Here is a 15,104-nt window from a genome sequence, read left to right on the forward strand (position 1 = left end):
ACGTGGAATGACAGCGCTGGGCCAGGGAGGGTGTGTGGGGGGGTGGACGGGGAGCCCATCACCGCAGGCCGGGCCCCAGCGCACCCCGGTTGGGGAGACGGCGAGCGGCCTGGTGTCTTGAAGAGGAAGGCTGGGCAAGGGCAAGGCAGCCGGGGACGGCCGCCCAGCCCTGCGGGCACAGGGAGAGCTCGGCAGCTTTATTCAAAGCAAGTTCTCACGCAGGAGTTCAGCATCATTTACTGCTCAGTGTTACTGCTGAGGCATCAACACACACGCTGAGTGGAATGTTAAATGTCCACGGGAGACCTCTGGGCTGCCTCCCCCGTCAGGCCCAGGCCCCGCCGCCCCACCACCGCACACCACGGCCTTGGCCGGTGTGACTCAGAACACAGCCACAGGGACAGCTGAAGACAGTTTTTATTTTTCCACTGATCGTACAGTGCAGTGTCTGCAGTGGCAGAAACATATGCAGAGAACAATTCAAATAAAGATTTCGGGTTTTCTAAAAAAGGCATTTATCCCAAAGGGCAGTTAACATTAACATATATGAATTTCACAGCTACACTCTGTCCACACCCCCACAGGTCACAGGCCGCTGGTTCCCACCGGGGTGATGTCGGGGGTACCAGGAAGTGGTGAGGGCAGGGACAACTGGCCACGGTTTCCAGCCCCCTGCCTGGCCCACCAAGGTGCCAGGGACCCGGGGGCAGCCAGCCCCGTCACGCAACTGCCAGCTCCAGGCTGGACAGAGTCGTGGAGGAGACAGGGCTGCCGAGCAGGAGAGAGAACCCCTCCTCTGCTCAGGGAAGGCAGATGGGGGGCGGGGGCAGCTGTCTGCGCACCCCCATGCTGCCCCTGACCCAGCCGCTGGCTAAGGCCACGGTTAATAAAGCACATTCAGTGGGGAGGAGGGCGTGACAGAGAGGGAGGGGCCCAGGTGTGCAGGCGCACACCAGGCCCCAGGGTCTTCGTTCACAGCGTGGAGACGGCAGCTTGCACCTGTCATGGGCGGTCTGTGGTCTCGAGTGTCAGCCATTTGGACCAGAGGGGGAAGGAGCAGCTTCCACAGACTGGGGGGGCAGGCCACCGGTGACATCACAACCCATCCTGTCCCCCACCACCCCTGGGCAGTGTCTGCACACATTGCTTCCTACAGAGCCGGCTCGGCGCCCACCGCAGGCCCGCTTGAGTCCTGTAAAAACCAACGTTGACCAGAAGCACCGCGCCCGCACGCCAGCCTGCAGGGAGCGGAGCTACCGCACTACTGCCCTATTGCACTGTTTCTGCTGCCGAGCTCGCGTCGGAGGCCTAGTGAAATTGTAGAAGGAGATATGAAATAAATGTTACTCGATTTTAATGCAGTCTTTCGTATCATACACATCTGTGCGGCAGCGAGGCATCCAGGCTCCTTGCCGCGGCAACAGTGGTGGCAGCTCAGGCCTGTTGGCCTGGCCGCCCGCGCAGCCCAGGAACGGAGTGTAGGAAGTCCTTCCGGCCGTCACACCCCCAGCTTCCTCTTCTGGTCGAAATAGGCATCAAATCGCGCTTGGGCGTACTCCTGGGGGCACAAGGAACCGCTCTCACCCAGCGTGGTTGCCATGGCCAGCCCGGCCCCACCCATGCAGGGCTTTGTCCACGCACCTGCAGCTGCCCGGCCGCCCCGTCTCACTTCCCAAGCTCCCCCGGCACTGATGGGTGGACCTCAGCAAAGGGTCCTCTTCCACAGGGCCCGTCAGACAAGTCTGCTTTGTCTCACGGTGTCATTTGACCATAACCCCACGTTTGCTTTACAGACCCAAATCTCCCCTTTTCTGTTTGCCTCACAGCCCCTGTGTGTTCCCACACCTCTACCTAGAGGCAGGAGTCATCCCCGAACAGGAGCGAGGACGCAAAACCAGTCATTTCCCACCACCTGTCCCAAAGCAAGGGGCCAGCCTCTGTGCACCCGCCCCCCGCCCCAGGACACCCCAGCACACTTGTGCGGCAGCAGAGCAGTGTCAGGGACAAGGACTGTTCTTAAGGCTGGAATACAAGGACAGCCCGGCCTGGCAGACTGCCTGCGGGGAAGGTGTCTAACTCCACCAGCACCAGCTCCCACCTCTGAGCTGGGCGCTGGCGGCCAGAGCTGGGACGGGGAGCAGGTGCACCCACCCCCCCGCACGCCCCCCTGGGCGCCCGTGCCGGCGGAGCCCGGGTGGGGCTGGACCTCTCACCTCTGTGCCTCCACAGCCCCCCTCAGGAACACAGACCCACAGCCCTGTGCAGACGCAGGGGAGGCGGCCTGCTGGTCCTGGGAGGGTGACTGGCCGGCATAGGCAGACATGGGTCAGCCCGAGTGCCTTCAATGCTGTGGCCCTTCTCCCGCAGCTCCTGGTCCCCTGGTTCCGTTGTCACCGGGAACCGGCTACCCTGTCTGAGGAACCCCCTTTCACCACCGAGCACCCACATACACTGCAGCCCTTCCCCCAGAGAAGAAAGCGAAACCACACCCCAGACACGTACCATGTATCCAAATTCAATGGATGAAATCTTGGCCTGTACAATGGACCAAAGTCCCCAGAAGAAATGGGACGCAAGGGCAAACCTGTAATTACAGAAGCAGGGGACCATGTGAATACCTGGGTGGCACCCACCAGAGGACCAGAGGTCACTCCTGCTGGACGGACACTCTGCCTCATTCAGACTCATCTGGACGCCGAGTGCCCTCCTGGGCAGACTCCGAGGGGCCGTGGCCCACAGTGGGGAAGCGCCGCCGCCGTTCCCACCCCGCCTCTGGCGGGGCAGACAGACCCCACTGCCTGTCCCTGGTGCACAGAACTGCAATCATGGGCTCACGTGAGGCCACAGTGGCTGAGCCAGGGAAGCCTGGGCTACACGGGGACCCCTCCCCCTGCGAGGGAGGGCGCAGCACCAGCACCTGCCACGCTCACTGGCCTCCGGCGGAGGAGGGAGGAGGCGTGGGCCTCCAGCAGGAGCTGCCCGTCCCGAGGCAGGGGGCTACCCCTCCTCCACTCCTCAGGGCCACAAACCAGGCAAGGGACAGGGTGGGCCAGTCACCCTCTAGGCTGCGCCACGCTCACGCCACCACATTCACCGAACTCATGCCTCTGGGCTTCTGGCAACTGAGGAAAAGCTCTGGTCCTGGATGAGCACGCCAGCCGTCTGCTCATGACCACTGCCGCCCCCACCTGCCTTCCGGTCTCTCCCGGTGGACACTGCAGGCGGAGCCTGGGGCCGCACACTTGGGAGCAGTGTGGATGTGTCTGAAGACCACCAAGAGCCCTGACTGGTGTGGCTCAGGGAGTTGGCGGAAGACCCGGCAACCAGTACAGTCCCCAGTCAGGGCACGTGCCTGGGCGGCAGGGTTCGCACTCTGGTCGGGACGCCCACAGAGGCAGCCAATCACTGTTGCTCGCACACGTGGATGCTTCTCTCCCCTCCCCACTCCGGTCCCCTCTCTCTAGGTCATGAAGAGGGTGCTCCACGAACTGGTGCAGACAGAGCAAGGTGGGCCGAAGTTCCACCAGAGAGTCTCCTAGGAGACCCCAAAGACTCTCAGTAACTCAGGCCCAGCCCTTTGTGGGGTCTGAAAGCCTCCAAGCACCAGCTTTCGAAGATGGTGAAGGACGCTAAGATGCCAACAGATAAATCTCCCAGTGTTTTCTAGGAGACTCTTGTCAGATAGTGCCTGCCGGGCCATGGACATCGGAGGCCAGGCTGCTGGTCTGGGCAGCAGCCATGCGGCGAGCCTCACCCAGGGGTGCAGGGCGGACCCCACGTGAGGTTGCTGCCTCCGTGTGCAGACCCCGCTCTCCCCACCTGCCGACACCAGGACGCGCTCAGCTGCAGGGACGCGCCAAGGTCGTCTGGACAGAGCACAGGTCCTGGGCACAGCCACCAAGCGCTCCTGGACTACTGGGCGGCCAGGAGGCGTCCCCGCTGTGCCCCACACAGAGCAGGGGTACCAAGCCATTGCTGCCAGGGTCACCAAGCTGCCTTCAAAGGGCAGACATAACTTAAGGGCTGTACCAATGCAACGACTCCGCAAGAGCTGAGTGAGAGCTTGGTGCCGCCGCCGGGTAGAAACGAGGCGCCGGGCAGGACAAACTAGGTGGAGGGCCGGATGCGGGCGGCGGGCCTTGGGGATGCCACCTGTGGCAGAGGTCAGCAAAGGAGAAGCGTTACCTGTTGACTTCAACGAGCATTTCTTCTTCCATAACGGCCTTTTCTTCATGACTGAGGTTTCCAGATTCATTTGGGAATGCGGCCAAGTAACTGGAAATAAAATGGAGCTAAGAAAAAAAAAAGTGAGGGTTAGCGACAGACGCCGTGAAAAGCCACCGTGAAACACACGCATCTAGGTCAGGCTGAGGGTCCCCCACACACAGTGGGCCTGGGGGCTACCTCATCTGGAGCGGTCACCAGGGGCATCAGAGTTCTGACGGCTCCAGGCCACAGAGTCGACAAGGCAGGTGTAGGAACCTAAGGCCACTTCTGGAGAAAGTAATTTAGCTAGAATGGCCACCCCCAGTGCAGCCAGGTACCAGGCTCTAGGGCAGTGGTGTCCAATCTTTTGGCGTCTCTGCGACGCACTAGGAGAGTTGTCTTGGGCCATGCAGTGAACACACTGTGACCGTCATCACACAAGAAACATCACGTGTTGGTTTACAGCTTCATGCCGAGCTGCACTCCGAGCCACCCCGAGCGGCATGCAGCCTGCGGGCCGGACGCCCCTGCAGGGCCTCCTGACGCCCCTCAGAGTGGAGCCCCCAAGCAAGGTGCCGTGGTTTTTACCCACTTATACTCAGGAGGTGGCAACACCTGATTCTGGTTTAGAGACAAGACAGTTTACCTAGGGTCTGTCCCAAGTTCCACATGTTTAGTCCACATGCAAATTAGAGGGCAGGAAGCCCCTGGTTCTTGAGTGTTTCACACTCCATCAAAAGGCAAACCACCAATGCCTTCTTCTGTAAACAAGAGAATGCCTGTCGGTCACCCTTCCCTCGTTAACCAGTTACCTGGCTGGAATGCCCCGCCCTTCTGCCCCCCCCCCGTTCCCTGTGTGGCCTCTGCCACCTTCCTCCTCTCAAGTCAGCTCTCACACGTCATGCCCAGAAAGTGCCACTCAGGCCTGAGCGCCACTGCAGGCAGGCCACCGCACAGGAGGTGCGTGCCGGTGCCCGCTAGATCGAGGAACAGCACTGCCTGGAGCTCGTTCCTGCACATAGCTCACTCTCCACAACAGAAGAGTTTTTATAGGTGAGGACACAGGGTGCAGAAACATCCGGGGAGTTACAGCCAGCAGCGGCAGCTCTGGGGCTCGAATCCAGGCAGATTCGTTTTTAAAGCCCAGGCCCAAGCCACCGCGTGGGCAGGGCTCACTTCTGGGACACACTGAACACCGAACCTGACAAATGAAGACGGAAAACTTGAGTTCAACTGATCGACACCCTCACGGAACAGAAATCACCTTCCCTCCAGAAAAGTTCGAGGCTCAGAATGCATGACCAGCAAGGTCTCCCCACAATCTTGCCAGGAACAGAGAGATACCTGTCACCTCATATAACTGTGTCCCAGAAAACACAAATGGAGATTCAGCTCGCTTTAAAGGACTAGTATAATTCTGAGTCCAAGATCAGGTGACATCATGTAAAAGAGAGCGCGAAGGGCCCAGGCGCAAAGGGCAGAGGAAGCCCTAAAACGGGGCGCCACCGTGGAAACTCCAGGCGGGCTCAAGTCTGGAAAGAGCTCGCCGGCAGGGTGAAGAGTGAGGAGCACGAGCAGTCCGCTCTGCATCTCCGAGGTGACCTGATGCAGGTCGGGACCTCGATGTGGTTTTCAAAACCTCCCAGAAAACAAGGAACAAGACCTTCCTTCAGTCTCCACGCTGTGCAGCAGTGGTGGTCACAGCGAGGCCCCCAGTGTGAAATCCTTCTTCTTACTGAAGACCCCCCTGCTCATTTGAGACTCCTCGCCTCCATAGCTGCCGGCTTCTGTAGAAGTCTAATTTAACTTCACGGCAGGGTGCTGCTGTGCTCTCTCCTCGGGCTGTCTCCCACCTTCCCCCACACCTCCTTTCTGTACAGACCACCCTGGCCACTTGGGACACACTCAAGTTCCTCAGACACGGCCTTAAACCACGGCCAGAAGACAGCAACGCAGTTCTGGCCCCACAACAAGCCCACACTTACACGGCCACCCCTGGAGTGCGAGTCGCTTATGAAACCCCTGCTCAGTGAGCTCCAGCAGCAGGTGATTGCATCCCTGGCCTCACCCTGGCCTCTGCGACCGCCTCCAGTCGGGCAGGACGGCCCGCCACAGGCTCACAGAGGCAGGCCTGGAGCGCTCCCCCAGCCCGGCTGCTGCTGCACTGCTTCCTGCTTATGCTCAAGCCAGGCTGCAGCGTTGGGGCTGAGGAACGGAAGAGGGGTTCTCGGGAGCCAGTCCCTGAAAGCCCCCAACTCAGGACAGGAAGGAGGACCTTAATAGTGCCACAGCTCCTAACCCGTGGTGCCCGAGAGCACTTCTCTCTGCAGAGCGGGAAACAGACGGGAGCCAGGGACCCGCACAGGGTCAGCCGAAGACAGAGGCTGCACTTTTTAGAAAAACTAGAAAGAACTACAAAGGTGGCTGCCCTCCTCTCTGGCAGAGCCGGACTCAAAAATCGAGTCTGTGTCTGTATTTAACTACAACACAACAAAAAACACGTCCAAAGCAAAAGGGTTTGCCTAACCGTTCACAGTTTAAGAAGAACATCTTTAAAGATGCAAATATAATCACGCTAACGGCATAAAGCTGACTTGGGTAATTTCCCGACTAACCAGTGCTCACCTGCTGCTTCCTCGTGGGGAACTTCAGGATGTTTGCTCTGAAAAAAGGGTACTTCTCATGGGTGTAATCATACATCCACTCACAGAAATGGTTCCCAATGTCGAACCCCCTGAAAAAGAGGCAACATGTGCAGAGAATGTGGCAGCCTGCCCACCACCAGGCCCGTCCACAGAAAGGAAGAGGCTGGGTCGTGAGCCCCCTCACGACAACAAGCTGGGCTCCCTGGGGCCCCAAGAGGAGCCCTGCCACAGGGACAGGGGCAGTCACATCCAACAGGGCTGTTGTCACAGCCATAGCCAGAGACACCCAAACTGCCACCCAGCTCTTTTGAGTGCATCCTCCCGCTATCAGCATTTTTATGAAGGAAATTACCCGTGAGCCCAGAGAAAGGTGCCCAGTCCTGGATACTGACCACGCACAGCCCCACTCCCTCCAACAACGGCCACCGTGGGTGCAGGCACGGAGAGTGCTGGTTCCCAGAAGAGACTTTAACTGCTGCCTATTTGCCCCACGACTGTTTCATAGGTGCAAACAGAGCCACATGAAGACAAACACGTGAACACGCTACCTGTAGTTATAGCTGCTGTATTCAAAGTCGATGAGCATAAGCTTCTGGCTCTCAGATTTCTCCCTCCCTTCCAGCAGTAAGATGTTACCTGCAGAAAGGTTTGTACGTGAGGTTTCTCGGCAGATTTTCTACTCCAAGGCCCCAGTCCTGAACAGCACAGCCGGTGAGTGACAATGGCAGCCACCGTGGCCGGAACCTGGCATGGCACTGTCCTGGAGGGCCTAGCCCTCAGTGGGTCCCCATCTGCCGACGGCAGCCCCAGAGGAGCGCAGCCCTGGGATCTCCCTCGGTTTTCAGGGCAGGGCTTCCCCGGCATTTCACACGGGGCACGAGGGAAACGCCCGTTCAGCACACTGGGGCTCGGGCGGCCCCGGGTGGGGATGCTGGGAAGCTGGGTTCTGGCATCTTCCAGCGAGGATGCTGGGGGTGAAGTCAGCCACCACAGGGCTCTGGGGGGCCACTGCTGGCCCCCGATTTGCCCTCGCTGGGTTTTCTTCCCAGGAAGACCACAGGCAGCATTCTGACAACTGTTTTTCCTTTAGGGCTGAATTCCGGGCCAAAGTAAGCCGGCTGCCACGCTGGCCCCTCGGGCCTGCGTGCTGGGACTGCCTGCTCCCCACTCCCTGGTGTACACAGGGTTCAGCATCTCCGCCCTCCGGGGACCTGCAGGGGGCGCTGTTTCCTGGGTGCTGCACACGCGCCTCCTGTTCCCAGGGGCTGTGACGGGAAGTGGAGGCCGATGGGCCAGCAGCAGAATTCAGCACACACACCCCGTTTGCACCACACGCCTGCCAGCACTGGGGGTGGGCCTCCCTCACACACAAAACCGGCCGGCGTGTCCGCACCTGCGTGACCAGAGCCACGCAGCCAGTGGTGCCCACTGTGGAGGGCGGGGCCCCAGCACCCTTCGTCACGGTGCCGCTCCCGGGGGACAGGAGCAGGTGCCTTAGGGAGGTTAAGGCCTTTCCCCCAGCTCCCAGTTTGGCACATATTCTGATTTCTGCCATGAGGATAGTTTTTTACAGAAATGGGATCATACCCCATAGGTTTTCCTCAAATGTGCCTTTTTCTTTTAGTGTATTCTGGAGACTTCCCTGTTGGTCTGCATGAAACTCACCCTCTTTCTTTTCCACGGTTACGCAGAACTCCATGTCTGGCATGGTCACGTAAGGCCTCTACCCTCGCCCTCCCGGAACCCTGCACCCACCACACCCGGAGGCGATCCCTCAGTGCGCGTGCACCCTGGGCAGCAGCTCGTACCTTCCTGGCAGTCGTTGTGACAAAACACAACCGGAGACGGGGTGGACTCCAACAGGGACCTGGAAGGGGGGTCCACTGTTACTCACCAAGCCCATGAGAAGCCAGCGCAGACAGCCCTGCATTCTCAGCCCTGCATTCTCAGCCCGCCCCGCACGGGCTGGCACTCCAAGCTGGCCTGCAGCTGGGGCGGTGTTTGTCACATGAGCTGTGAAAACGCCGTCACACACAGGGCAGGCACGAGTGCAGGCGGCAGGACTGGCGCTCCGGCTCTGCTCCCCACTCCTCTCCTGGGGGTCGCCCCCCCGCAGCTGCTGCTTGGCCCGCAGTCCCCACTCCAAGGGCCAGCTCTGACCACCGACAAGAACGCACCCCTCTGTGTCAATCTATTTTGTCCTCTGGTTTCCTCTGCAGCACTTGTCACAGCTTAACGTTATGTATTTGCTCACTGGTCTGTCTTCCTTCATGTGACGGAAGCTCCCCGAAGGTCTCGGTTCGGTTTCCACCGGGCAGGCCCTCATGGACTGAGGGTTTAGAGGCGTGCACACTCCCACCTTGGGGGAGTATGCCAGGAGCCTGCACCCAAAAACTCCATGGTAGTGCCTCCTCAGCAAGCGATGTCACGCTTCTCCCTGTTGCCCCAGAGCTCCAACTGTCCCCCTCGCTGGATGACACTCCCCAGCTGCCACCACGGCAGGCCATTTGGGTTTTGTTTCAGAAGAAATCTACTACCCTAGTCACTGATCACTCCTACGGAACTGCACCCCCGCCATGACACCTTGGTGATGACCAAAGCATGATGTCACATGTGCAAAGCCAACTCCAGGTGACAAACCCACTGTTGGAACCATCCTGCAGAGCCACTGTGAACGCCAGACCTGAGGCCAGCCTCGTGAGTGGTTACTGATCACGTCTTCGCGACTAAGAACATTTGAAATTTCGGACAGATGCACTTCCTGAGCCCGAACGCGGGCGCGCACACTCACCGCAGGTTCTTCAGCTCCGACGGCAGGTTGTAACCGAGGAGTCTGTGCAGCTGCCTCACTTTGGTGTCCCCGGTGAATTTAATTCTCAGCACTTGATTTAAATATCTTACAAAAAAGGAGGACAAAAAAGCATTACTCAATTCTCAGTGACTTGTCCTTGGGCTCAAGTCACATGTAACCATGCAATCATGGCTCCCAGTCTCCGTGACGGGGACAGAGGGGTGGGACTGGGGCTCAGGGCGCTCTGGGCAGCAGACCCCCTGCCCGCTGCATCTCTACAAAGTCTTCCTTCCCGGTTCAGGGACTGAGCTGACGTGCAACAGAGAGCCGGGCTCAAGGCAGACGCCGCCCGCTCACGGCTGCACTCCAGCAGACCCCAGGGGCCTCCCCACCGGGGGCCGGCCGTGCTCGCCCCGTACCAGGGGCTGCCCATACAGTACTGAGAGCCAAGGGGCTGCCCACTTACTTTTCCATTGTTCCAAAAAGCCATTTTGGTTCCTTATTAAACGGCATTTTCATTCCATGAAACGTGGCCATTTTCTCAGCTATTTCTGCAGAAATAGCTGGCAAACTTAATTCTTCGGTGTCTAATCGCCGGCTCTGAAACAAAAGGGGTTAGAAAGTGGCGTTTATCCAGGTAACCTAGGAAGTGGGAGCTCACACAACCTTTGAGAACAAAAAGCCAGGTTCTATGGGGCACCTGTGTCTCAAGCCAGTGCACAAAATTCCCTCAAGAACGCCCCTGTGCCTGAAGATGGTGACCTGGCAATCGCCAGGGCACTTCCTAGTGAGGGGCCGGTCACCCTCCATTGTTAGCTTCACTTCGAACCCTTCTAATCGAGAGAGAGCCATTCACATCTGGTTGGGGGCTCTGCCCTCTGCTCACCCCGCCTAGCACAGAGGGAGGTGCCTTCCACGGCCAACACCCCCGGTCTCCAGTGGCTCATCTGCTGGCCTGGCACCCAGCTGGGACAGCCCACGCTGACCTGAACAGTTGAGCCATGTCCCACTATTCACAGGGGTCCCCAGCACCTACCTAGCCTGGCACAGAGAAGGTTTCAACAGAGAAACAGAGGCGCCCAGCCGGTGGGAGTCGGCCCCGGCTCCCTAGCAAAGCTGCACTGGTGTGGCCATCATTCCACAACTGGTCACGTGGAGCTCAGTCCGTCTTTCCCACACGAACTGGCCCCCTACAAAAACCCCTAGACATTTTTCTGAAAATCCAGAGTGGGACAGCCCAGGGGTTAAGAGTGAATGCCCCAAGCTAAAAACGCCTCAACTTCTGGCTTCCATACTCACTTCAAAGCCACAGAGCCGAGGGCCCACTACTTAGACCCTGTACCCCGTCTTCCGTGTCTGTCAAGGCCAGCGCGACAGGAAGCCCCTCATGGGGCTGCTCCCAAATCAGCCTGCGCAGACAGCGTGGACGGGGCTCCGGCCGGCTCCTAGCCAGCGTGTCTCCCCACACAGCAGGTGCCCTACGACTGGGGCCCAGGCCCACGGAGAACACCAGGCTCAGAGTTCCTCCCAACTCTGGGTCCTCCACAAGTGACCACGACATGCGACAGAGACACAGCTTCTAGGAGCAGGACACCGAGGACTAGTTAGAACAACTCGCTCAGCTTGCAGAGCTACTAAAAGATACCAGTAACTTGTTCGGCAGCATGGGAAGGGTAAAGCTAACGTGCTCAGAGACGAGGAAATCTCAGGGTCCGGAGTCCCGTCCTGGCGCAGAGGAAGGGACACATGAGACCGCCTCCCGTTCCTGCAGGCCACCGCCCCCCCGTGCCCTCTGAAAGGTGGGCTTCGTCCTGCCCCACAACAACACATGGAATCAGGGTCAGCCAGGTGAAGTCGCCCTTCCTGCGGCCTAAACCAGTTACCTGCCGGCCGTTTCACGGTGGTCCCCCGGTACTGTAACAGCCCTTCTCCAGGACACGCCACTATAAAAAACACGCACGCGAGCACTCGGGGCGGCAGCCACGCCACAGTCCCGGTACAGAACCGGGGTCAGCAGCTCCCCGCTTTCCCTGAAAAGAGAAGTCCCCCGCACACGCACGTGTGGAGCAAGTCTGAACTTGCCCTTCCTGAGCTTCGCTGGAGCAGTGGACACTGTGCGCGTCCTCTGCGGCTTCGCCTCATCGCTCAGCACTGTCTTCGCGGTGCAGCCGCGCTGCCACGTGGGAACATGCGAAGTCTTACATTCGCAAAACTCTCTCAAAGACTTTTATGATCTCATTTGATTCTCATGCCAGACAGATTTACTCTCTTTCCTGGGGAAAATGCAGAAAAAACTACCACCAGGTTCCCAGAGGTTCCCAGGCACGTGCCAGGAAGAGACTAAAATTGAACTCAGAGAATGAGTAACGCCCCCCCCCCCCAGCAGCCCCAGGGCAGCGGCGGGCACACACCCGAGTCACGGGGGCCGTGGGATCAGACGAAGGAAGCCCCTCCCCTGCAGCCCCCGCTGGACGCAGGCAGAGTCCTGCGAGCAGAGCATCCCCTCGCCAGGGGTCCCGGTGCCGAGCACTGTGTTCAGACACAAGTGGCTAAGACACCATGTGAGGCAGGGCCTGGAAACGCTGCCACAAGTGACCCCAGCCCTCAAGGAGCTTTGCAGGCTGACGGTGGGCACCCTTCTCCACATCTGCAGGCCTGGGGGACGCAGGTCAGCAAGGCTCAGCATCTGCACCCAGAGGAGCTACTGCCCACACCCACACTCACTCTAACAGGCGCTCCTGAGGCCGGGGCCCGCTGGGGGAGGGGTGGGATTCCCACTCTTAACTCTAAGCCAGGCTGGGCTACGGACGTTAGAGCAACATTAACAATGCCTGAGGCCAGCAAGCAGTTTGGACTCAGAAACAGTCAGAGCTGGGCCTGGACATGGGAGAGGAGCCTGGCGGGCACCCAGGGACAGGGAGGCAGGGAGGCGCCCAACAGAGAGGGGGGACAACAGGAAACAAGGCAGAGAACAGCGGTGGCCTCACAGGCAGAGACCACGGGCGGGGCCCGGAGTGTGCAGCCAGGTCCAGGGGGAGGCCCTGCAGGTGCGAGGAGCACAGCAGAAGGGGGCGCTACAGGGCAGGCAGCTCTGGGGCCAACGGGTGTTATGTCTCATACATATTTTTGGTTTGGATAAACATATCTTTGCAAAAAAGGCAGGATCTGATGCGAATTCCAATAGAAATTTGTTTTTCCTTTATTTCAGACACAGGTCGCATTTACTGTTTCAGCCCCAGCACCCCAGGCGCCAGCAGCCACGGCACAAAGACTCTGCCCTCCTCATGGCGGGACCACCAACCCAGGGGTCAGTCGCAAGCTCTTACCGGGATGAACTGCTCCAGGCGGCCTTGTGGAAAGATGCCGTACAGCTTCGGCCCCAGCGCCCTCTCTGCAAGAATGGCGAACATCACGCTCTCCAGAACCATGGCCTCGGCTCCCTGGAACAGGTCAACACACCAGATGTCACCAAGGGCCGAAGCTGCCCGGGCATCAGCGTGCTTCCCAGACAGCAGGGTCACCTGGTCTATGGAGCCCATGGAACACACCGTCAAGTGTACCGACACCTGCAGGGTGCGGGTGCCGGACACAAGGGAGAGCGAGAAGCCACAAACCCACCCCTGTGTGGAGGAGTGATGACAGAAACCTTCCCTGCACCGGTGGAGGAGACAGATGCAAGTCCAGAAAGCACAGCATCCCACACAGGATGGACCCAAAGAAGCCCACGCCAAGACACATCATAATTAAATCACAAAAGGTTAAAGACAGAGAGGGAATCTTAAAAATGGCAAGAGAGAAGCAGTTAGTTGCCTGTAAGGGTGCTCCTGCAACACTGTCAGAGGACTTCTCCACAGAACCTTCGCGGCAGAGGGACTGGGCAAGAAGGAGTTCAAAGCGGCGAAGCGCACGGACCTACGACCAAGGCTGCTGCACCCACAGAGCTGTCGCTTATCACCGAGGGTCGCATACCGAGCTCCCCAGACAAGAAAAAGCTAAAGGAGTCTGTCGCCACCAAGCCAGTATTATATGAGTGTCTCCTTTAGGAAGAAAGCAAGGTAAAAAATATGAGTAAAATGGCAATACATACATATCAACAATTGAACCTAAAAAACAAAACAAATGAAAAAGCAGCCCCGACCGGGTAGCTCAGAAGGTGAGAGCGTCGTCCCAACGTGCCCAGGTGGTGGGTTCGATCCCTCAGTGGGACACACACAGATTCAACCAAAGAAAGCATAAATAAGTGGAACAAACTGATGTTTGTCTCTCAAATCAATACAATAAAGAAGCACAAGTTTGGCAGTTGCAGAATACCATGGGGACGTAAAGAACCTCACAGGGCGTACAGTCAATATTCTAATAATCACGGAGGTGTCAGGTGGGCGCAAGACATAACGTAATGGTCACTTAGTTATACAGTATCCAATCACTGGGGTGAACACCTGAAACACACACTATTGTATGCCAACCATAAATGGAAGCTTAAAATATCAAGAAAGGAAGAAACGTCTATGGGGAATATGATCCGGACAGACACCGTTCAAAATACATCGGAGCTCTCGAAGTCACACTCCCGTTACAGAAATAAACTGAGACAAAGAAAGTAAGAGAAAAACACCACTCACGAAGGACACGGGCTGCCCTCCAGTCAAGAGCAGTTCAGTCACCGGTGCCTTCGGTGGGGCGGACGGACTTCAGCGACCCCCACTGTTCTGGTCTGGCCGCCGCGTGTGAGCCCCACAATTACGGCCTGACCATCACCCCGTGAGGCCCAACCCTGGTTCACTCTGCGTAAGTGACGCTACGAACCACCCTGGGCCCCCCCAATCCACACACTGCAGTCCCCACCCCATGCAATGGGGTCTGGAGGCGGGGCCTCTGGGAGGTGAGCGGTTTGGGGGGCCCTGAGGGGAGCCCTAGGGGTCAGTGTTCACGGGAGAGCCCTGCTTGTTCTCGCTCCCCCTCCGCCACGTGCGGGCTGAGAGAGAGGGTGTCTGCAAGGCGGGAGGAGGGCGCCCCGACCGCGAGGTGCCGGAGCCCGGAGCCCGAGAGACCCAGATCTGAGGTTCCGCCCGAGGAGCCTGCCCCTGTGCCTGGCACAGTGCTCCAGGGGCACAGCGCCGACCCTCCGAAATCTGGTGGGTCTGAGCGCATCACTCGTCCAACTTCAGACAGGCCTCATTTTTAAACTCAGAATGGACGGCGACGCGTCCCTGACACCTCTCTCTAGCCGGAGAATGTCTCCTTCACTCACGTGCCTGACCAGAAAGCAGACCTGCGTGAGGTGTGGGGGCCGCATCTGGCCTCCCACCCAGCATCAGAGACGCCCCCAGGAATGGACCAGGTCTGCGGGGGTCCCTCGACTCTCCACTCGGACCCTGCCCCGCCGCCCGCCACTGCCGTCTGTCGGAGCTCCGTCCGGGACTCTGACCCTTCCCCGGGCGTCTCCGAGGAGCGCAGTGAGG

At 58.8% G+C, this 15,104-nt stretch overlaps 1 protein-coding gene across 4 annotated transcripts in view; it reads right to left on the bottom strand.

Moving 5' to 3' along the window:
• Positions 1-399: 399 nt before the first annotated feature.
• Positions 400-15,104, bottom strand: part of CHKA (choline kinase alpha) — a 37,330-nt gene continuing 22,625 nt past the window's right edge. For 3 of the 4 annotated variants that reach the window (XM_037135385.2, XM_037135389.2, XM_037135386.2), the window contains 9 exons: positions 12,969-13,082; positions 10,109-10,242; positions 9,643-9,747; positions 8,660-8,718; positions 7,400-7,487; positions 6,832-6,940; positions 4,186-4,292; positions 2,503-2,584; positions 400-1,558 (listed from right to left, as the gene is read on the bottom strand). In XM_037135385.2, coding sequence (XP_036991280.2) covers positions 1,499-1,558; positions 2,503-2,584; positions 4,186-4,292; positions 6,832-6,940; positions 7,400-7,487; positions 8,660-8,718; positions 9,643-9,747; positions 10,109-10,242; positions 12,969-13,082 — 858 coding nt within the window. In that variant the 3' untranslated portion in view covers positions 400-1,498. The remainder of the gene's footprint in view (positions 1,559-2,502; positions 2,585-4,185; positions 4,293-6,831; positions 6,941-7,399; positions 7,488-8,659; positions 8,719-9,642; positions 9,748-10,108; positions 10,243-12,968; positions 13,083-15,104) is intronic. The other variant, XM_037135388.2, reaches the window with a different exon arrangement.

This window comes from Artibeus jamaicensis, unplaced genomic scaffold (assembly GCF_021234435.1).
Source record: "Artibeus jamaicensis isolate MK-2021 breed Jamaican fruit bat unplaced genomic scaffold, CSHL_Jam_final contig_3109, whole genome shotgun sequence".
NCBI classification, from domain to species: Eukaryota; Metazoa; Chordata; class Mammalia; order Chiroptera; family Phyllostomidae; genus Artibeus; species Artibeus jamaicensis.